At 44.4% G+C, this 24,787-nt stretch overlaps 1 protein-coding gene across 2 annotated transcripts in view; it reads left to right on the top strand.

Annotated features, from left to right (window-relative positions):
• Nucleotides 1-24,787, top strand: part of coro2ba (coronin, actin binding protein, 2Ba) — a 203,320-nt gene that overhangs the window by 128,585 nt on the left and 49,948 nt on the right. For both annotated transcript variants that reach the window (XM_041175107.1, XM_041175109.1), the window contains one exon: nt 9,575-9,775. In XM_041175107.1, coding sequence (XP_041031041.1) covers nt 9,575-9,775 — 201 coding nt within the window. The remainder of the gene's footprint in view (nt 1-9,574; nt 9,776-24,787) is intronic.

Genomic DNA, 24,787 nt, shown 5'->3' on the forward strand with positions numbered 1-24,787 from the left:
TTCGGCCCATTGTGTCCACGCCGGTCAACAAAGATCTGATTACAACAATCCCATTTTCCAGCGCTTGGCCCATAGCCCCGGTGGCTATGGCAAAGCAAGTGAATATCTAAATACTTCTTAAACGTTATCAGAGTTTCTGACTCAACCACCCTTACAGGCATTGAGTTCCAGACTCCCACCACCCTCTGGGTGAAAACATTTCTCCTCAACTCCCCTCTTAGCCTTCTACCTTTTACCTTAAATCTATGCCCCCTGGTTATTGACCCCTCTATTAATGGAAAAAGTGCCTTCCTATCCACCCTATCTATGCCCCTCATAATCTTATACACCTCTATCAGGTCCCCTCTCAACCTTCGCTGCGCCAAGGAAAACAACCCCAGCCTATCCAATCATTCCTCATTACTCAGACCCTCCAGCCCAGGCAGCATCCTGGTAAATCTCCTCTGCACCCTCTCCAGTGCAATTACATCCTTCCTATAATGTGGTGACCAGAACTGCACACAATACTCCAGTTGTGCCCTAACCAGCTTTTTATAAAATTCCAGCATAAACCCCTTGCTCTTGTATTCTGTGCCTCGGCTAATAAAAGCAAGTATCCCGTGTGCCTTCTTAACCACCTTATCTACCTGCCCTGCTACCTTCAGGGATCTGTGGATATGCACACCAAGGCCCCTCTGATCTTCTTGAACCACTGCAGCCCATCTGGCTGGTACAGGTACACCCACGGTGCTGTTAAGAAGGAACACTCTCTTGGGTGATATACATGATCGCACTCTCTTGGGTGAGTGTTTTTTTAAAGCTTTTGATGGATCAATTGTTTCTGCTGCAGATTATATAAAATTACATTCCCATTAAACAAAAAAGGTTTCAATAGTAACCTAAGAAGATGTGAACCTTTGACTTCCACTGGGATTTTCTGCTGATCTACCATATCCGCTGGTCACTGATACCTCAGGGCAGGCTGCAGCCTGGCTGCAAAATTCCAATTGGCCTCTGACAATAGGCCTAAGTGACCTCGAAATACCCTAAGTTGGCTTCCCACTGCTTATGGGATGGGTAACCCTACCAGACCCCCACCCTGCCTCAGGTGCGGAATGATGCTGTCAATCCAGCATGCCTGTTGGCAGCACAAATTTTCATGCCCATCCAACCCTGTGTTTATCCCCTTCAGGGGCTAAAACTTCTGCCCTTGATCTCAACCTTCCAAAGCCGGGCATAGGCATGGATTAATCCTTACCCCTATAACTGTAGTATTATTGGGAAGTAAAATATTTTTAGACTGACTCCGCAGCTGTAGCGTAAAATGCAGCCTCACACCGACCTTTAAATTCCAGTAGATTTAGTTCACCCTGCGGACTATTTTTAGTGTACCAGGTAATATGTTTGCACAGATTGCTGACGGTACTAATGCAAAGCAATCATTAATCTACTTAAAATAGCACAGAGAGGAAATATAACGTATAAAACTGTAAAACCTATTCCTGTGGTTACAAAGGGACAATTCCAAATTAGATCTCTTAAATATTTAAAAGGATTAAAAATAGGAACATCTGACTGACCTGTTGGTGCTTCCCTATGTAAAGAATAATCACATTGATAATGTCTGGTATGAAGTGACAATGACTCTTTCGATGTAACCAATAGCATGTTGGTTATCCATGGTAACACCTTGGCAACATCCCATGTAAATCTTCTAATGTTAGAAGTGTGCTTCTAAGGGACAGGTGATCTTGGTAGTAGTGGTACAAAATGAGCAGTGATAGTTGCCCCTTCACTCATCAAATGTACAGACCAGTGATTGGCAAGATTGGGCTAGCCCAGTGCCATCATTATCACACATGAGTGATCCGCTACCACTGTTAACCATTAACAAGAGCAGTTTTTCTATTCATTCATGGGATGTGGGTTTCGCTGGCTAGGCCAGCATTTATTATCCATCCATAATTGCCCTTATGAAGGGTAATGTGACATGGGGTTGCTTTCCTTGGAGCAGTGATGGCTGAGAGGGGACCTGATAGAGGTGTATATGAGTTGCCATCTTGGACCACTGTAATTCATGTGGCATAGGTACACCCACAGTGCTGTTAGGAAGAGAGTTCCAGGATTTTGACCCAGCGACAGTGAAGGAACAGTGATATATTTCCAAGTCAGGATGGTAAGTGGCTTGAAGGGGAACTTCCAGGTGGGGGTGCTCCCTTGTGTCTGCTGCTCTTGTCCTTCTAGATGGTAGTGTTTGTGGGTTTGGTGAGTTCCTGCACTGTATCTTGGACATGGTACACATTGCTGCCAATGTCTGCCGGTGGTGGAGGGAGTGAATGTTTGTGGATGGGGTGCCAATCAAGCAGTGTGCTTTGTCCTGGATGGTGTCAAGCTTCTTGAGTGTTGTTGGAGCTGCACTCATCCAGGCAAGTGGAGACTGTTACATCACACTCTTGGCTTGTGCCTTGTAGATGGTGAACAGGCTTTGGGGAGTCAGGGGGTGAGTTACTCGCTGCAGGATTCCTAGCCTCTGACCTGCTATTGTAGCCACAGTGTTTATATTGCTAGTCCAGTTCAGTTTCTAGTCAACGGTAATCCCCAGGATGTTGATAGGTGGTCTGTCCAAACTAATACCCTAAAATAAATGAATGGGAATTTAAATTGCAATTATCAAGTTGAAGAAAACAGTCACTTTCATTCATTGCCAACCAATCATGGAATGTTCCTAATGAGTCAGTGGATATGATGGTATAAATCTGCTGTTAGCGAGTCAACAGCTCGTTTTTACATCTCTCCCAATTTTTATTTCCTTTAACTTCAGCGCTGTTCATTAGGTTTATGAGTCCTACGTGAAATGGTTTTGGACAGATTCTGCCCAGTTCCATGGGTGGACAGCACAAAACTGTACTCATCAGGCACTTACATGGCAATTTTACTCAGAGCACTGTGTAGCTGGTGTGGAAATCAGAAAAATACTAGGCTGGTAATGAGGAGGACGTTTATGGGCCTGAATACTAAGGCCCATTGTTGGGGCATTTAGGAGGGAACTTAACTCGATCTAACTGAACTGTACGTGACCTGGGATTACTTGATGCTGAAACCATGCGACTGAAATTGGAAATGAGTGCATAGTCTAGGCTGTTTTCACCAAAAAAAAACGAGGGGCTGAATTTTACGCCTTGCGTAAAATAGCGCGCAATGATGTCAGGCGAGTGTCCCAACATCATCCCGCGCCCATGCGATATTTCGGTCGGTGGACGCGCGCATAAGTCAGAAGTGTGCCAGCCGACAATGAAGAGAGTAATTAAGCCCATTAACGACGTAATTGACTCCAAATTCACGTTGCCCACTCAACCTTACGGTTGGCAGTCGGGCGAATCACCCAGGCGGCCTTTGCATTTTTCACCAAACCTCATGCAAGGGCGGGATGAGATTTCTATGATGCAATAAAATATAAATAAATTTCTGTGGACAGTATTTTCATTAGCTAAATTTTCCGGTGATTGATTATGACACTTTTTTCAGCCTTTTAAACCTTTATTTTTGCTGTTTCAGGTCTTCAGCTCCCTGAGGCAGCTCTCTGCCTGCAGGGGGATTTCTGTCAGCTCTGGCCCGCGCCCACGTTAACTCATCGCCCGCCCTCTTCCCGCCCCCACTCCGGCAGTGCTGAGTATTTCAGCGTGCCTTTCAGACCGGCTGGCTGTTAATTGGCCAGGCAGCGTGAAATCGCGGTCAGGGGCTGATCACGGTCGGTGGTCTGTTTCCCAGCCACACCCGAGCCCGACGATCGGGCCTACCCACCGAGCTGAAAATTCAGGCCGAAGGAACGCTGCATTGTCAAGGGAGTCTTTCTTCGAGGTATTAAACTGAGGTCCAGCTCTGTTCTATTCAAAGAAGAGCTGGGTCCCTGCCAATGCCTGGTCGACATTCCTCACTTAACCAACTCCAGCGCATGTAGATGAGCTGGTTTTTCATCTCACTTGCTGTTTTTGGGATCTTGCTGTGTGCAAATTGGTTGAAATATTTCCCTACACAGCTGCAGTGTGCAAGCTGTAAGAAATGTAGGCTTTGCATATTCTTTGCACATTGGTTACAATTTGTTCTTCTTGCAAAGTTCACGTTCTCACAAATTTGGTACTAGGGACGTAGGATCTGAGTTACATGGGGAGACTAGAGAAACCGGAATTGTTTCCTGACAGCAGAGGTTTCATAGTGTCCAAAATCATAAAGGATTTTTATGGAGTGAATAAGGAGAATATTTCCACTGGCTGAAGGGTATGTAGCATCATGATAACGTTACTGGGTTAGTATTCCAGGGACTCAAATCCCACTGCTCTAGATGGGAAAAATAAAATTCAATTTATGTATAAATCTGGAACAGGTTCAGTAATGATAAGCATGAAACCACCAGATTGTACTTAAAAACCCATCTGATTTACTAAGTCAGAGGAGGAAATCAGACTCATGGCGATGTGGTTGACTCTTTCTAAAAAAGTCTAGCCTAAATGAATCAGGCCTGGCCAGCAACACTCACATCTCAAGGATGACTAAAATGGAATGTATTGGCTGGAAGATCGGTGGAAGCAGATTCAATGATAACTTTCAAAAAACAATTGGATAGGTGCTAGAGGGAATAGACAGAGGTGGATTTAATGGAAGAGAAGGGAAAGACTTGCATTTTAACAGTGATTTTCATGGCTTCAGGATGTCCCAAGGTGCTTTGCAACCAATGAGGTACTTCTGATGTGAGGCCACTGTAGGAAGCACAGCAGTAAATTTGCGCACAGCAAGCTCCCACACAAAGTCAGATAATCTATGTGGCAATGATGTTGGTTGAGGGGTAATTATTGGCCAGGAAACCAGGAAGTACTCCGAAACAAAAACAAAAATACCAGGAAAAACTCAGCAGGTCTGACAACATCTGCGGAGAGGAACACAGTTAACGTTTCGAGTCCGTAAGACTCTTCACCAGAACTAAGGAAAAATAGAAAATAAGTGAAATATAAGCTGGTTTAAGGGGGGTGGGACAAGTAGAGCTGGATAGAGGGCCAGTGATAGGTGGAGATTGCCAAGAGATGTCATAGACAAAAGGACAAAGAGGTGTCGACGGTGGTGATATTAGTTAAGAAATGTGCTAATAGGTGACATTAAGGGTAGAAAGCAGGACGAGCAAGGTACAGATAGCCCTAGTGGGGGCTGGGGTGGGGGGAAGGGATCAAAATAGGTTAAAAGGTAGAGATAAAACAATGGATTTAAAAATAATGGAAATAGGTGGGAAAAGAAAAATATATATAAATTATTGGAAAAAAGGGAATCTGAATGGGGATGGGGATGGAGGATAGAGTTCATGATCTAAAATTGTTGAACTCAATATTCAGTCCAGAAGGCTGTAAAATGCCTAGTCGGAAGATGAGGTGCTGTTCCTCCAGTTTGGGTTGAGCTTCACTGGAACATTACAGCAGGCCAAGGATGGACATGTGGGCATGAGAGCAGGGTGGAGTGTTGAAATGGCAAGCAACAGGGAGGTCTGGGTCATGCTTGCGGACAGACCAAAGGTGTTCTGCAAAGCGGTCACCCAATCTGCGTTTGGTTTCTCCAATGTAGAGGAAACCGCACTGGGAGCAGCGAATGCAGTAGAATAAATAGAGGGAAGTGTGAGTGAAATGCTGCTTCACTTGAAAGGAGTGTTTGGGCCCTTGGATGGTGAGGAGAGGGGAAGTAAAGGGGCAGGTGTTGCAACTTCTGCGATTGCATGGGAAGGTGCCGTGGGAGGGGGTTGAGGTGTAGGGGGTGATGGAGGAGTGGACCAGGGTGTCCCGGAGGGAACGATCCCTGCAGAATGCCGCTGGGGAGGGTGAAGGGAAGATGTGTTTGGTGGTGGCATCATGCTGGAAATGGCGGAGGATGATCCTTTGAATGCGGATGCTGATGGGGTGATAAGTGAGGACAAGGGGGACCCTATCGTGGTTCTGGGAGGGAGAGGAAGGTGTGAGGGCGGATGCGAGGGAGATGGGCCGGACACAGTTGAGGGCCCTGTCAACCACCGTGGGTGGAAAACCTCGGTTAAGGAAGAAGGAAGACATGTCAGAGGAACTGTTTTGGAAAGTGGCATCATCAGAACAGATGCAATGGAGGCAAAAGAACTGAGAGAATGGGATGGAGTCCTTACAGGAAGCGAGGTGTGAGGAGCTGTAGTCAAGGTAGCTGTGGGAGTCGGTAGGCTTGTAATGAATATTGGTGGACAGTCTATCACCAGAAATTGAGACAGAGAGGTCAAGGAAGGGAAGAGAAGGGAAGTGTCAGAGATGAACCATGTGAAAATGATGGAGGGGTGGAAATTGGAAGCAAAATTAATAAATTTTTCCAGGTCCAGATGAGAGCATAAAGCAGCACTGAAGTAATCATCGATGTACCAGAGAAAGAGTTGTGGGAGGGGGCCGGAGTAGGACTGGAACAAGGAATGTTCCACATATCCCATAAAGCCCTTCTCTTCAAAATAGCAGCGTGAGATCTTTTATGTGCACCTGAGAGAGCAGAGCGCCTCAATTTAACATATCAAAAGGCCACTCCCTCAGTACTGCACTGTCGTGTCAGCCTAAATTATTGTGTTCAAGTCTCTGGAGTGGTGCATAAACCCCATGATCTTCTGACACAGTGACAAGGCTACGATCACTGAGCCATCACTGGCATCTTTTAATGAGGTGTGAACTCAGGAGTACACACACAGCTGTTTCTGCCCAAAATAAATGGGTCACTTCAGATGCTACAAGGGGCAACTTTGAGGTTGACATTAACATAAATGGATAATGGTTCTCACTTATTGTCTGGTATAAATGAGTGCTTATTTCAAATGTGAATGTTTTAAATGTTAGGGGATCGAACCTATAAAGGATTCTTGTAGAACCAGCTGTCCAACACTTTTGAGAGTCCAACGCTTGCCTGTTGCTGTTTTTTTGGCTTTTTTTAACGGCAGGAAGAGTGGGACTGTTGTTTTCTCTTGGACTGCCTCCTTCATGCAGGAAGAGTGCTCTCTGAGTTCACTGGGGTCCAGTGTCAGGTCAGCCTGTCTGTACAACACTGTGTCCAATAAAAGCGGATCCCAGGGAACTGAAAATCCTCGACATTGTGTCGAAAAGAATAGGTTTCCCTCTTGTCTGTAAACTGATCTAATTTACCCTGTAAATCATGAGGAATGAAGTCATCTGCGAACAAATAGAACTTCACATTCCACATGTAACATGATTGCGAGAAAGAACAGTTATGGTAGAGGAGGGCTGTCTTCAGGGAAACGTGCATGGCAATTATTTTTTTATATTTGACTGCCAAATATTTTCCTTCAACAGCTCTTTAAAGTTGGTTAGCAGCATTGTGAGGAGTTATCCTGACATCTGCAGTAAATGATTATTTTACTCTACCTTTTGATCTCAGCCCTGCTACATATCGGCAACCATATACTGTAACCACGGCTGCAATCATGCCCTCAAACAGAGTGAGGTACCACCTCAAGAGTCAAAGGTAGCTGCCCATATTACTGAGTGGTGTCAACCGCCATAGTACCATCACTGGCCTACAGGCCAGGAATGCATCTAACATTACTTACAGTCCTTTGGTAGTACAGAACTTGAGTATTGCCGAAAAGGGAGACATGTTACCAAAGCTTTTCATCTTGCACTCATCAGGACAAATGCAAGAATGCCAAATTTCAAACAGTCACAACAATTTATATCACAGGAGAAAAAGATGTTGATTGGTCAGCAAGTCGATTCTGATTGGCGGAGGCATTGCCATGTAGCTTAGAGAGCCTATACCTACCCATTGCTTTCTCCAAGATAATGCCTCGGCCAATCAGAGTTGACTTGCCAACTAGTCAGCACCCTTTTCTCATGCAGTATAAATCGTTGTGATCGTTTGAACGTTTCAAGGAATGCAAGACAAAAAGATTTGGCAATGTGTCTCTCTTTTCAGTTATCGTCATTTTTTTACACACTTTTGTTACATTTCACTAATAAAAAGAAAAAGTAATTTTCAGCAGCTGATTTAGCAGATGAAGATATTCCACCATATTGTCAGGCTAAATATTGCCCCTGAGGAAACATAAGCTTATAGGTAATTTGTTGAGTTCTTGCAGGTCAATTTGTCAGCCACAGCTCCATGCTACTGTATAATTAGCTAGTTCACTATCATTGAAGTACTATATCCATACAGCTATCTTCACGCCTCTGAGTCAGAAGGTTGTGGGTTCAAGTCCCACTCCAGGAACTTGAAAACATATTCCGAACTGTCACTCCCAGTGTATTACCGAGGGACTGCTGCATTGCCGGGGGTGCTAATTTTAAGATGAAAAGTTAAACAGAACTTGCCCTCTTTGGTAGATGTAAAAAAAATCCCATGACCACTGGATGAAGAAGAGCAGAGGAGCTCTCCCTGGTGTCCTGATCAATATTTATCCTTTAACCAACGTCACGGAAATAGATTTTCTAGTATTTGTGGGGTCTTGCTGTGTATAAACTGACCACTGCATTTCCTACATTACAACAGTGACTACACTTCAAAAAGTCCTTAATTGGATTTGAAGCACTTTGGAAAATCCTAAGGGAGTGAAAAATGCTGAAGAATTTTATTTATTTTGCAGTTGCTGCAAGAGGAGGCACACAGAAAGCTGAGATAAACACATAAAGCTCCTAAAGGTTGTCTAATATTGTGGATGTCTGGGGACTGTTATGTGGTATTAATCCTGTGTGGGATTCCAACATGGGATTAGAGCTGGCAGAGCAAAGCTTAAGCAGTTTATAATTGGTGCCTCAACCCGGAGATTAGTTTAAAGCCTTGAAATCGTTAAACTAGAATTGCAATAATTGTTCACATTATTCCGATTTGATTTAAGGGATTTCCTTGAATCTGGTGGCAGTGATCATTCACACCAGAGATAATGTCATCACAGTAGATACAAGTGCAGAAATCACAAGACACTCGTGAGGCACGAGTGCAGTCGGTGCTGCAAGGTGGTTTCGTTGCCTCGGTGCCCACACTTGCTTCTCACAATCCTCTGTATGGGTGACAACATTTATTTTCTTTCAGAGGTGAAGGGTGTGAGGTGGAAGGAGTTTCACAGTGATTTTCAAAAGAGAGCTGGGTGTTTATTTGAATAGGAAACAATTGAAGTGCTATGGGGAGAGAGCGGGGGACTGGGAGTCATTGGTTAGTTCTCTAAAAGAGCTGGAACAGGCATGAAGGGCCAAATGGCCTCCTTCTGCGTTGTATGATTCAATGATTTAAGGGATAAGATTCGGTTTGCTTGTTAGTTTGTGTGTAGTTATGATTTTGTCACAAGGAGGGAATTCTTGGTGATTGGGTTTACAGTGTCACTACAGGTGGGAACCAAGGGAATTCTCCTCTTTGTCTGCCCACCTCCAGGTTAAGGGAGCAGCTTTGGTGAGGCAAAAGGTGTTGGACGTCCAACGGTTTATGGTCAGACGGACATGGGCCACCAGAGGGGACTGTAGCTGGATTTGCTTTGCCTTGTGCTTGCTGCCACTGAACGTTAGCTGCCCCCTTGGAGATCTAAATTAACACCTTTGTTCCGCTTGCTTTGCAGATGTCATGGCGCCCACAGTATCGCAGCTCCAAGTTTCGGAATGTTTACGGGAAGGCTGCGAGTCGGGAGCACTGCTTCGATGGCATCTCCATCACCAAGAACGTCCATGACAACCACTTCTGTGCCATCAACCCCAAGTTCCTCGCCATTGTCACTGAGACTGCTGGTGGAGGTTCCTTTCTAGTCATTCCGCTGGAACAAGTAAGAAGCATTTCCATGGCAATGTGAAGCCATGGCAACCTCAAGCATAGGCAGGATCGAGTTGTAGATTGTGCAGGAAGTAGGATTCACTGCCAAACCCTTTCTCAGACCCCCGAACAAAAAGGAAAAATAAATAAATTAAACAGGGGGCTGGGAATATTTCTAAAGCCTCAAATGTTTCTGCTTGGAAACATTCCTGATATCACAAATACGATTAAACAGTATTATAGATGTAAAGAGGGGATTGAGGCTGGCGTTCCTGTTAGGGGGATTACTGGAGCAACAGAATGTGGTAATGGTGAGAGGAGAACAGCAAAAGAGGGGAAAAAAAAAAAGAAAAATATTTGCTCTTTGTGGGATTTTGCTATGTGCAGATTTGTTACAGCAGTGACGACACTTCAAAAACACTTCATTAGCTGAAAAGCACTTTCAGAGGTCAGCTGGTTGTGAACGGTGCTATATAAATGCAGGTTCTTTCTTTTGCTAAAAGGCTCAGTTCTGTGATTTCGCTTTTCTCACAGAACGTGGGGCCCACAGTGTCTGCTTTAAGAACGACAGGAAATTTCTAGCAAATGTACCATGTGAGAGATGTCAAACGTCTCGGGCCAGCTGCTGGATGAAGCAATCTGGCTGGGTCTCTGCCCCCGGGGTCCAGCCAGCAGTTACAGGGCACAGCTGTCAGCTCTGTGAGGCAGGTTAACCTGACAGTGTGGGAACACAGACCCTGCTCCACTGTCTCACAAAGCAAAGAACCGGGAAGCAAAGTCTTCACAGCTGGGAGGGGGCACAGAGCGCGGCTGAGAAAAGGATGATTGGGGTGGGGTTGAGGGGGGCATTAAAATTGGGGGGGAAAAGACCAACTTCGATGAAACGTTCTGAGGATGTTGAAGGAGAACAGGTCATCACCATGTGCCCGCAGATTGGCTCACTCTTGTCCAGTGCCCACATCCCAGTTAGTGGATAACATTATAATCCCCCCATGCTGAGACTATCCAGCAGATTTTACACAGCACAACGCAACGCCCCTTAAAAACATTTCAAGCACTTTGGTTTAATTAAAAGACTCCCCCCACCTCCCCTCCACCTCCCCCCACCATTTCCCACCCCCTCCCCCACCGCACCAACCCGCCACTTCATAATCCACACTGAGCGAAAATAACAACCTAATACTTGGAGTCTGCGAGCAGTCTGTCATTGATGGCACTAGGCCAAAAGAATGAAATTATCTACACAGGTGCCCCAATTTTTAATGGAAAGTATGTCAAGTTCAATGAATTCTCCAGCAGGGAGGTGTAAACAACAGGCCCAGCGATCCCATGGCAACAAGCAGTCAACCCACAATGCCAGTTGTCTGAAATCGGTCATTTATTTCATCTGCAGTTCTCGCTAGCCTGTAATTTTTCACAGTGATGGGGGAAAAGCGCTTTCATTTCTTCATGCAGTTTGTGTTAATCACACGCTATAGTTTTCAACAAAAACCTTAACAACCCACCAAACTCCATGACCCATAAGGGCAAGGGGTGTGGATGGTACAGTGACAATGTTACTGGGCTATTAATCCAGAGACTGGGACTAGTGATCGGGAGGCAAGGGTTTAAAACTCATCATGACCACTGGGAGATTTACGGTGAATTAATTAAATAAATCTGGAATTAAAAAGCTAGTCTCAGTATGGTGACCAGGAAGCTACCAGATTGTTGTAAAAACCCATCTGGTTCAGTAATGTCCTTTAGGCCTGGCCTACTAGCACTTCCAGACCCACATCAATGTAACTGTCTCTTAACTACCCCTTGAAATGGCCTAGCAAGCCTTTGTATGCCAGAAGGTCGATTGTCACCAACTTCTCAAGGGCATTTAGGGATGAGCAATAAATAAAGATATACATTGAGAGCGTGCTTTTCACAACCTCTGGAGATTCAAAGTGCTTTACAGCCAATGGGGCACTTCAGGAGTGCAGTTGCTGTTGGAATATAGGAAACACAGCAGCCAATTTGCACACAGCAAACTCGATCCCACAAAAACAATATGATAATGACAAGATAATCTTCCTTTAGTGATATTGATTAAGGAATAAATATTGGCCTCAGGATACAAGGGAGAACCCCCCCGTTCGTCTTCGAAATAGTGCTATGAGATCTTTGACACCCAACCGAGAGAGCAGAACCTCATCCAAAAGGCTGACAGTGCAGCACTCCCCCAGTACTGCACCAGAAGTGTCAGCCGACTGTCTGCGTTCAGCTCACCAGAGTGGGACTTGAACCCCTGATCTTCTGCCTCAGGGGCAAGAGGACTACCAACAAGTTTATAAATGAGGTACAGTGCACTTTAAGAACCATTTTAAGTCTTCTCCTCGATGATGTGAAAGTGTACATAAAACACAATTGCTGAAAGTTTCCTGATTGGCACCTATGCCAGTTTCCACTGTCTCCACATGTTTTCCTATTTAGACTCAGTGAGCTGGCAGCTGGGACCAAATGACAGGGATCGCTCCTGGGGAAAAAAAATTCAGGGATTCTGATCCATTTAAAGGGGCCGCCCAAGGGAGGGAGAGGTCCAGAGCAGTTCCCTCGGTCATCTCCAACATTGGGACTTTCACATAACACACAGTGGTATCTTGCACTGCCCGCTGAGCCCTGGTGTTGATTGTCTGGTGTGACCACACAGAAGAGGGGCCTGAGAGTGTTTACTGAGAGGGCAACAGGCATTTTTGTGAAATTGTGGGAGCACTGGGGAGTATTAACAAATAGGTGCCCCAGATCGGATTGGGCAGTTTAATCTGAGTGGCTGATCCATCTCGGCCTCCTCCAGAGGTCCCCAACATGACAGGTGCCAGCTTTCAGCCAACTCCACATGATATCAAGAAACGGCTGAAGGCACTGGATAGTGCAAAGGCTATGGGCCCTGACAATATTCCAGCAATAGTACTGAAGACTTGTGCCCCTAGCCAAGCTGTTCCAGTACAGATACAACACTGACAACTGACATCTACCCAGCAATGTTGAAAATTGCCCTTTACACAAAAAACAGGACAAATCCAACCTGGTAGATTACTGCCCCATCAGTCTACTCTCGATCATTAGTAAAGTGATGGAAGGGGTCATCAACAGTGCTATCAAGTGGTGCTTGGCTTAGCAATAACCTGCTCACTAACACACAGTTTCGGTTTCACCAGGGTCACTCAGCTCCTGACCTGATTGCAGCCTTGGTTCAAACATGGGCAAAAGAGCTGAAATCCAAAGGTGAGGTGAGAGAGACTACCCTTGACATCAAAGCCACATTTGACCGAGTGTGGCATCAAGGAGCCCTAGCAAAACTGGAGTTAATGGGACTAAGGGGGAAAACTCTCTGCTGGCTGGAGTCATATCCAACACAAAGGAAGATGGTTGTAGTTGTTGGAGGTCAGTCATCCCAGTTGCAGGACATCACTGCAGGAGTTCCTCAGGGTAGTGTCCTAGGCCCAAGCATCTCCAGCTGCTTCATTAATAACCTTCCTTCCATCATAAAGTCAGAAATGGGGATGTTCGCTGATGATTGCACAATGTTCAGCACCATTCGCAACTCCTCAGATACTGAAGCAGTCCATGTCAAAATGCAGCAAGACCGGGACAACATCCAGGCTTGGGCTGACAAAGGGCAAGTAACATTCACACCACACAAGTGCCAGGCAATGAACCTCCCCAAAAAGAGAGAATCTAACTATTGCCCCTTGACATCCAATGCCATTACCATCGCTGAATCACCCAATATCAACACCCCGGAGGTTAGCATTGACCAGAAACTGAACAGGGCTAGCCATATAGATTCTGTGGCTACAAGAGCAGGTCAGAGGCTAGGAACAATGCAGCGAGTAACTCATCTCCTAACTCCCCAAAGCTTGTCCACAACCTACAAGGCACATGTCAAGAGTGTGATGGAATACTCTCCACTTGCCTGGATGAGTGCAGCTCCCACAGCAGGCCAGAAGCTTGATGCCATCCAAGATAAAGCAGCCCACTTGATTACTACCACATCCATAAACATGCACTCCCTCCACCACCGACGCAGTGGCAGCAGTGTGTACCATCTACAAGATGTACTGCAGGAACTCACCTAGGCTCCTTAGACAGCACCTTCCAAACACACCACCAATACCACCTAGAAGGACAAGAGCAGCAGATACATGGGAACACCACCACCTGGAAGTTCCCCTCCAAGCCACTCACTATCCTGACTTGGAAATATATCGCCGTTCCTTCACTGTTGCTGGATCAAAATCCTGGAACTCCCTTCCTAACAGCACTGTGGGTGTATCTACACCACATGGACTGCAGAGGTTCAAGAAGGTGACTCACCACCAACTTCTCAAGGGCATTTAGGGATGGGCAATAAATGTTGGCCCAGCCAGTGACACCCACATCCCTTGAATGATTAATTTTAGAAATCACATGATGTCCTGTCACCAACCAATCCCATTCTACGATTATTCACCCAACACATGCATCATTGGCTGTGTCTGCCTTTCCAACCAATGGGAAAGCAAACAACGTTCTCGCTACCCATTGGATAATTCTTCACTCTCAGTCACTGGCCATTTCCAATATTTTTTAGTAACTGACACACAAAACTATTCAAAGGAAATTGCAAAAAGAAACACTGGGCGGAATTTTACAGCCCCCTCGTGATGCGGGTGGGGCAGTAAAATGCGCCGAGCCAATCAAAAGTCCATTGACTTCGCCAGGACCGTAAAATCTCGCCAGCGTAAAATTCCACTCATTATTTCTTTATCATGATCCTATGATCTGTCTCCTGGGTATTTACTTCCAGCAGTGTCCTGGAGATGAATCTTTAATTCCTGGAGACTCCAGGGCAATCCTGGAGGGTTGGCAACTGTAACAACGGCCACTCAGTGAGATTCACAGCTCTTGTGTAAACATACGGCCTAACTGATAAAAAAAAATTGAGATTTCAAGCCCTGCCCTCTGTTGTTGCAAGTTGTAAAACGACATAACAGCTTGTTTAAAAATTATAGAGACTTACAGCCATTCAGCCCATCGTGCCTTTGAAAGAACTACCCAATTAGTCACACTGCCCCCTCTGCTCTTCCCTCAGGAACCTGTATTTTTTTAACCTTCTCAAGTATTTATCCAATTCTCTGTTGAACGTTACTACTGGATCTGCTTCCACCGCCCTTTCAGGCAGCATGTTCCAGTTTATAACAATTTGCTGTGTCCAATGAATTCTCCACATCTCCCCTCATGTTCTTTTGCTAAGCCAATATGAATTTAGTGTTTTCAAAACTCCCTAGAAATTGATTGTCTCTCGAGATTAAAATTGCCCTGAAGTGCCACATACATTTGTTGAAAAGTCAGAGTTCAAACAGGTGAAAATATTCAGCACAGAAACTGGGCGGTTGGCTAATTAAGAACAGAAGTTAAGGATGGCAGGATCTGTATAAAGATGAAAGGGTTGGAATTACAATCACACTGTGCTCACATTGTACATTTAACATACTCCTACCACATCCTTCTCTGCACTGTAACCCCCACAGTCTTTTTAATTAATGGTAAAGAAAAAAACTTGCATTTATATGGGGCACCTTTCAGATCCTAAGGAGGTCTCAAAGTGACTTGCGGCCAATGACATAGCTCGGGGTGTAGTGCCACTAATGTAGGCAAATGTAGCAGTGAATTTGCACACAGCACACACAGCACTGAGATAAATGACCAGGTAGCCTGTTTTTAGGATTGTGTATTTAGGGGTAGACTGTGATGAAGGCAAAATGTCAGTTGAGAGACCTCTCTGGTCATCTTCAAATGGTGACATGCGATATTTCTGCTACCGGTAGCAATGTCCAGGAGATTAATCTTCAACTCCTGGAGACTCTTGGGTAACCCTGGAGGGTTGGCAACCTTAGAAATTAGGTCCCTGATTTGCATAAGCACTGGTTCTGATATGCCAGCTGCAGTCACACATCTTGGGCAAGTACAGGGCACCCTAATTAATAAGATGTGCGGTCCACCCTGAGTGTCTGTTGTACTCAGTGGGTATTCTCATGTCTGAGTCAGAAGATTGTGGGGTTCAGATCTCATTCCAGAGATTTGGGAACAAAGCTTCAGGCTGATACTTCAGTGCTGCTGAGGGAGTGCTGCATTGTTGGAGGCGCCATCTCTCAGATGAGAAACCAAGGCCTCAGGCAGGTGTAAGAGGTGCTATGATGCAATTTTGAAGAAGATCAGGGAAATTTTCCCTCAGTAACTGGGTAATACTCATCCCTCGATCAACATCACAAAATGACAGATAATCTGGTCATGATCATATTGCTGTTTGTGGGAGCTTGCTGTGCACAAATTGGCTGCCACGTTTCTTACATTACAACAATAGTGGCCACATTTCAAATGTGCTTCATTGCCTGTGTAGTACTTTGGGAAGACCTGAGGCTGTGAAAGATGCTATCGAAATGCAAGTCTTTCTCTCAGTGCCAAATGAACACCAATGCAAGAAATGCAAACCACCATGTTGGATACTCGCAGACCTGCTCTTTAAGAAAGGGGCAATTATGCAATGGGATTTCTAGGCTGGTGGTCCTCTGAGTGTGAGCGTGGCAGTGCGGAGAGGATCTGGGTCTCGGTGCCTGCCAGGTGGCTCCTGATGCCAGGGATCCTGCTGCTTCAGCAAAGGGGCATTGCCAATCTGCGAGCCAAGGTCTTAGCTCTCTGTTAGATCGATACTGCTGGGGGACAGAGGCTGCAGAAAACTGTTAGCTGCAGCTGCCAGAGATAGTGAGACATCTGAAAACGGCTGTAATTCACAGTGCACTGCCGGCCTGTATTTACTGGTTCAGTTAGGTAATTGTTTGGAGCAGAGTGAATTGGAATGTGGGTGGTTGATTATCAGTGAGTGCAGCTTTCAGAATAGGGAGCAGGGGGAGGCAGTGCTAGAAGATTGACACCAGTTGCATCGCAAAGATTTCAAGGCAGAGGCAGGGTTGGGTCAGAATAATAAATGTGGAGGTTGATAAAAGTTTATTCTCAGGAACAAGCAAGTTGTTTGTACACTAATTATGGTCTCATATTGGGGATTGACACTGAAAAATTACAGGGGCACTGAGTGACCTTGCGCTCAACCCTTACCACTAACCCTTTCAACCCATCTACAAGGAAAAACATCACTGTACTGCTCACTATTTGATTGTGGCTCTGCTGCTGTCTGTACCAGCTCCTTACATAATAGTGAGTGATGTTAACCTACTCCTGAAGGACATGAGGTAAATTTGCTGTGCCATCCTGAGGACATTAGAGGTTCATCGGCAAATTCTTCTCAAAATACTAATAGGAAATGACTGATTCCTTTTTTTTAAAAAAAAGATGGGCAACTCAGAATTTGGGATTGTGACAAAATATGAAGCTTGTAGTGTGACAGCCATAGACATGTTAACGAATCTCCTCTGGCCTTGTTCCTGATTAGTAGTTAGGTATCATGGCGTGCGTGCTTCTGAAATTGGGTGGAACAGGCTGAGACAGGGGGTTCAGTTCTACCGCAGGGCTAACTAATAATAGATTAGCTGTGGCTCAATGAGTAGCACTCTCATCTCTGAGTCAGAAGGTTGTGGGTTCAAGTCCCACTCCAGGATTTGAGCATAACAATCTAGACTGACACTGCAGTGCACTATTGAGTGAGTGCAGCACTGCCTGAGATGCCATTTGTTGTATGAGACATTAAGTTGAGGCCCACCTGCCTGCTAGTGTGGATGTAAAAGATCCCAGGGCCACTATTTTGAAGAAGAGCAGGGGACTTCTTCCCAGTGTCCTGGCCAATATTCATCCTTCAATCAACGTCACGAAAGATCTGGTTATCAAATTGCTCTTTGTTGGAGCTTGCTGTGTGCAAATTGGCTGCTGCGTTTCCTGCACTAGAACAGCTACTTCACTTCAAAAAGTACTTCGTTGGCTGTGAAGCTCTTGGGACGTCAGTGGTTATGAAAGGTGATATATAAATGCAAGTCTTTTTTCCAGGCGTTATCAGTTGAAGGTTGTAGCACCACCTCTGGAGCAAGTAAGAACAACAGCAGTTACCATCACCATTGATTCGAATGGATGGATGCAATGGGAGAGCATTAGTAATACATTAAAATCAAGAGCAGATAGGGAACCTCCCAAGGCTTAAATTTGAAAGATGCAAAACTGGCAGGGGTGATTACGAGTTAGGCAGTAACCTGAAAGAGCAGACTGCCCACCCATTGTATAATCAATGAAATTTTCATTCCAGTAAAATTGACGGGATGAAAACAGGCGAATGGGAATGCTGGAAATTAATACTAGTTTATTGCTGTTTCTTGCAAGAGGATGAGAGAGATTCGAGCGCTGCCTTTGGACCAAGCAAGGAGTACATGAAGTGTTGGTTATAGGGGCAACACCACCACCCTGTGGAAGAAATATAAATAGCAGTTATGCAAACAACCACAGTGTTACCAACTGATCTTAATGGACTGGAGCCATTGGGCAGAATTTTTCTCTCATCGGCTGGCACATGCCCGACCCGAACGAGCATAAAATGATGCGCGATATTTCAGTCGGCGGGCGCGCACGGAGGTCAGCAGCGCACCCACCGACAATGAAGCGGCCTATTAAGGCCCCTAATCAATTAATTGAGCAGAATTTTTATTTGCCCGTCCGACGGTTCGGTTGTCGGGCGGTCGAGAAGCCAAGTGGCCTTTGCACTTTTGGCAAAACCTCATCCACGGGCGGGATTTTAAAAAAAAATAACAACTTTTTACACTCCTATTTAACACGTCTCTGCTCGTGTGACAGAGTCGCACGAGGGGACATGTTTTCATAATTTTAAATATCTTCATTTTTATGGTTAGAAATCTTCAGCTCCCTGAGGCAGCTCTGTGCCCTCAGGGAGCTTTTACTATGCATGCACCCGCGCACATGCCCGAACACCAGCGCTCGCGCTCCTCCCGCCCTCACCCCGGCGGCCCTGAGCGCTGCAGAGTGCGTTTCACACTTGGCTGCCCATTAATTGGCCAGTCAGCGTGAAATTACAGTCTGATTGTGCGACCGGTCCCAGTCTCGCCCGCCTGACAAGGGCAAAATTCTGCCCATTATGTTCCAAACTCAGAATCGGTGTAAATAAGATATTTATATATCTTCTTAGAAAATTGATTCGAAAACACTCTCACCCCAATTTATACCTTCTAAGCAGAGCTAGCTTTAACGCTGAAAAGCTAGCCTTGGTCATGTAAAAAAATCCGCAGGACTGGAGTGAAAAGAACTGGAGACAAACTGGATAGTTCTTTCAAAGAGCCAGAACAAGGACAATGGGCCGAATAGCCTACTAACAATATGTATTGCGCTTGTTTTTTTCAGTAAGGAAGGGACTTGCATTTATATAGCACCTTCCACAACCTCGGGACATCCCAAGTACTTACAACCAATGAAGTTCTATTGAAGCATAGTGAATTAAAGAACAATAAATGTATTATTAGAAACAGGTTATTGGTAGTTAAGAGTGTTCTAGTAACTCAAGCTAGTGAATAGTGTATTTTTCATGTACAGCTGCAGAATCTGAAATACAACACCCTATATTTATATCGCACCTTTAGCATAATGTAGTGTGCCAAGATGCTTCATAGGAGCATTATAAAATATTTGGAAATATTGGGTCTGATGGCCAAATGTTTGATCAAAGAGGTTGGTTTTGAGGAGTGTCTTGAAGGACGAAATGGGCGGAGAGGTGGAGGAGTGCTGGGAGGGTATTCCAGAGTTAGGGGTCTAGGCAACTGAAGGCACAGCCACCAATGGTGGAGCGATTAAAATCGAGGATGCTCAAGAGGTCCAAATTAGAGGAGTGCAGAGATCTCGGAGGGTTATGGGGCTGAAGGAGATTACAGAGGTGGGGAGGGGCGAGGCCATGGAGGGATTTGAAAACAAAGATGAGAATTTTAAAATCTAAATGTTTCTTGACCAGGAGCTAATGTAGATCAGCGAACACAGGTGGGATAGGTGAACGGAACTGGATGAGTTAAAACAGAGGTTTGGATGACCTCAAGTCTAACGGAGAGTAGAATGTGGGAGAGCAGCTGGGAGTGCTTTGGAATAGTTAAATCAGAGGGAACAAAGGCATGAACGAGGGTTTCAGCAGCCGATGAGCTGAGACGGAACGAAAACAGACAATGTTACAGAGATGAAAATAGGCGATCTTAGAGCTGGTGCAATTATGAGGTCAGAAGCTCATCTTGGAGTCAAACTTGATACCAAGGTTGTGAGCAGACTGGCTTAATGTCGGGCTGTTGCCAAGGAGAGGGATGGAGTCAGTAACTAGGGATTGGAGTTTGGATCAGGGACCAAAAGCCATATATTGCCACACCAACTGGAGTTCTAATTTAAACATTGCAGCAGTGAGAAGAATAATATTTAGATTATTTTGCTTATGCAGTTTTATATGACAAAGTTGCTGTATTTTTTTACTCAATGTTTCGTACCTGTTCACCAGGTTTATTATTGGTACTCATTGTTCTCACTTTAAAATATTGTGGGGGAAAATCATATGTATTTCACTAGCCTGTTATTGGTCACTTCAAGACTTGACTATTCCTGCACACTTCTGGCTGGCCTCCCACATGCTACACTCTGTAAATTGAGGTTTTCAACAACTCTGCAGTCCATCCCCACCCCCGGCCATGCTCGATGACCTGTGTTGGCTCCCAGTTAAGCAAGTCCTCAATTTTAAAATTCCCACCCTTGTTTTCAAATCCCTCCCTGGCATCACCCGTTGCAATCTCTGTCATTTCCTTCAGCCTCACAACCTTTCGAGATATCTGTGTTCCTCTAATTATGGCTAGTAAGCACCCTGATTTTAATTGCTCTACCATTAGCGACCATACCTTCTGATGTCTAGGCCCTAGGCTCTGGGTTGCCCTCCCTCAACCTCTCTGCCACTCTACCCCACTTTCCTCCTTTAAGATGCTTCTTAAACTGAGGTCACCTGCCCTATCATCTCCTTATGTTGCAGAGACGTATTTTGTTTTATAATTGTGGTAATCTGATTATGCAATATACCTTTAAGAAGAATGTTATAATAGAAGGTCACATGATCTTATTATCCAGTGACAAAATAGCGTAGGCTACCTTAGTAGTCTGTAGTTAGTAGTCTAGAGTAAGAGTCTGTAATCTAGAGACTTGGTTTTAGTTGTAAATGCACAAATGTAGCTGCTGAGTCCCTTTGTAAATAAATAGGATGTGTTCTACATAAGAACCATCTGCTGATTTGCACATACCAACACGGTCATCCCAAAACAAGTGTGCAGCCACTAATCCAACTAAACTAGTGATCCAACAAACTGGCAACAAGGTGAAAAAAGCAAGAAAAAGTGAGGAAGGAAATCAAATGAACCGAAATTGTACCGAGAAACAGAAGCTGAAAGTATACCTCGCATGGTAATTGTAAGTAGAATTTCAGACCTAATTGTCGAAGCAATCCTCTTGAAGCATGCCTCAGTTTGGAAGAGTTGATCCTTTCAACCCAATGGTGGATGATTGGTCTCATTATGTTGAACGCCTCATGTTCTTTTTCCAAGCTACTGACATTGCGGGGGAGGAGAAGAGGCGAGCGATCCTCTTATCCATGTATGGAAGTAAGATTTATGGATTGATCCAAAGTTTAATGGCACCCAGTGCCCCGGACTTGAAAAGTTTTGATGATTTAATGAACCTTGTAAAGAATAATTACCAGCGCAAGCCCTCGGTAACGATGCAATGGTTCAAATTTAACTCAAGAAATAGAGCCCCAGGGGAGACAGTGGCTTGTTATCTGGCAAGTCTAAAACAATTAACAGAATATTGTGAGTTTGGTACATCCATTATTGAAATTCTTAGAGGTTGTTTGGTGTGCAGTATAAATGAAGATTCAATTCAGAAGAGGTTCCTGTCTGAAACGCATTTGGATTTTCAGAAGGCACAGGAAATAGGCTGGCTATGCAAGGGGCAGTGAGGGACTCGAAAGTCATACAGAGAGTGCAAAATCGCACCGTCCTCCATATTGGGCAGGAAGTCCCAACCTGAAAGGGTGTGAAAATGTACAGCTCTGATGAGAAGCGGGAAGCAGCCACAGCTTACAGACAAATAAAAGGAAATGACTTAGCAGCAAAAATGCAAAATAATGGTAACAGAGGTGGAAGCAGACAACCTTGTAATGAGTCAAAGTTTAAAAACATCGAATGTTTTTACTGTCATTGAAATGGACACCTCATGAGACATTGCAAGGATCGAATCAAGCAGAGATTTAATCAAAAGAAAAAACCCTGTGAGATTCATAACATAGAAGACCCTGAAGTAACAGATTCAGATATTTATTCATTGTATAATTTAAAGGTAGGAAGAACAGAACCAATCTATGTAACAGTGAGGGTGAATAATAGGCCTATCAGAATGGAGGTGGATACAGGAGTTTCCACTACAGTGATAGGTGAGCATACTTTTAAATACCTGAATTATGGGGAATGTAATTTAAACTTCAAAGAAACACAAGCCATATTGAAAACTTACACAGAAGAAGATGTCGAAATCAAAGGCATAAGCAGGGTTACTGTACAGTACGGAAGTCAGTCAGTGAAATTACCCTTGATGGTGGTAGCAGCTGAGGGGCCAAGCCTCCTTGGATAAAACTGGCTGAAAGAAATTAAATTGGGTTGGACTGAGATCTTCCAACTGAGAGCCACTGGGTTACCTGAGCTACTACAAAAATACACTTTAGTTTTCCAAGATAAACTCAGGAAGATCCAAAGGCTACAAACAAAAAATCATGTTGATCCAGACTCTACCCCCCAATTTATGAAGGCAAGACCAGTACCTTATGTAATGCAGGAAAAGGTAGACACTGAATTGGATAGAGTAGAGAAACTGGGAGTGATACAACCTGTGCAGTTCTTGGAATGGGCAGCGCCAGTGGTCACTGTACTAAACCCCACCAAAGTGTTCAAATTTGTGAAGATTACAAATTGACTGTCAATAAAGTGGCTAAGTTGGACAGATACCCTATACCAAAAATTGATGACCTGTATGCTAAGTTGGCAGGTGAAACTGTCTGCATGAAGTCTGATATGAGCTATGCTTATCAACAATTGGAGTTAGGGAAAGCCTCCCAGATGTTTGTCACAATTAACACACACAAAGGGTTGTACCAATATACCCATTTGCCTTTTGGTGTATTCTCTGCCTGTGCCATATTACATGAGGACAGTAGAAAATTTACTGCAATGATTGCCTCGTGTTGTAGTTTAGTTAGTGACAGGACTCACTAAAAAGAAACATTTGGCAAACTTGCAAGAAGTTTTGAAGTGTTTTTCACAGGCGGGAGTGTGTTTAAAAAAAGAGAAGTGCACGTTCCAAGTGAAAGAGGTAGTCTATTTAGATCACAGGGTAGATGCACAGGGCCTGCACCCAGTTGAAGAAAAAGTGAGAGCCAATAAAGAGGCACCAGCACCAAGGAACACCTCCGAGCTCAAATCATTCTCGGAGATGATCAATTACTATGGACACTTTTTTCCTAATTTGTCGACAGAACTGGCACCCTTTTATTAACTACTCAAGAAAATCCAACACTGGTCTTGGCAAACACCACTGAAAGAAGCTTTCACAAAAGTGAAACAGCTGTTGTATTCATCCACCCTATTAGTACATTTTGACTAATGAATAAAGTTAGTTCTGACATGTGATGCATCTCCTTATGGAGTGGGAGCAGTGCTCTCCCATTGAATGGCCAATGCTAATTAATCAAGGAGCAAAAGAGGGGGAAGAAAAAAATACAATAGCCATCACTAGAGAAAAAGTACTAGGAAAACTAATGGGGCTAAAGGCCAATAAGTCCCCTGGACCTGATGGGTTGCAAACTAGGATATTAACGGAAGTGGCTACAGAGATAGTGGATGCACTGGTAGTAATCTTCCAAGAATCTGTCAATTCTGGACAAGTCCCAGAGGATTGGAAAAATGCCAAAGTAACACCCTTATTCAAAAAGGGAGGGAGACAAAAAACAGGTAACTATAGGCTAGTTAGCTTAACATCTGTCATTGGGAAAATGTTCGAGTCTATTATGAAAGATGTAATAGCAGAGCATTTAGAATTGCATAATATAATCAAGCAGAATCAGCTTGGCTTCATGAAGGGAAATCATGCCTGACAAATTTATTAGAATTCTTTGAGGAGGTAATAAGTAGGATAGATAAAGGGGAACCAGTAGATGTAATATGTTTGGATTTCCAAAAGGCATTTGATAAGGCACCGCATGTAAGGCTACTTAATAAGATAAGAGCTCATGGTATTGGGGGTAGTATATTAGCATGGATGGAGGATTGGCTAACTAATAGAAGAGAGAGAGTTGGGATAAGGGGGGGCATTTTCAGGATGGCAACCTGTAACTAGTGAAGTGCCAGAGGGATCAGTGCTGGGGCCTCAATTATTTACAATATATATTAATCACTTGGATGAGGGAAGTGAATGTACTATCGCTAAATTTGCGAATGATACAAAAATAGGTGGGAAGGCAAGTGGTGTGCATGACACAAGGAGTCTACAGAAGGATATAGACAGGTTTAGTAAGTGGCATATGGAATATAATGTGGGAAAATGTGAGGTTATGCATTTTGGCAGGAAGAATAGAGGAGCTGAATATTATTTAAATGGAGAAAGACTGCAGAAAGCTGCAGCACAGAGGGATTTGGGGGTCCTCTTGCATGAATCCCAGAAAAGCTAACATACAAGTTCAACAGGTAATATGGAGGCAAATGGAATGTTGGCTTTCATTTCAAAGGGAATGGAGTATAAGAATAGGGAAGTCTTACTAAAACTATACAGGGCACTAGTGTAACACTGTGAACAGTTTTGGTCCCCTTATCTAAGGAAAGATATACTGGCATTAGAGGCAGTTCAGAGAAGGTTCACTAGGTTGGTCCTGGGTATGGAGGGATTTTCTTATGAGGAGAGGTTGAGTAGGTCGGGCCTGTATTCATTGGAGTTGAGAAGAATGAGACGTGAC

This window comes from Carcharodon carcharias, chromosome 26 (genome assembly GCF_017639515.1).
Source record: "Carcharodon carcharias isolate sCarCar2 chromosome 26, sCarCar2.pri, whole genome shotgun sequence".
NCBI lineage: Eukaryota > Metazoa > Chordata > Chondrichthyes > Lamniformes > Lamnidae > Carcharodon > Carcharodon carcharias.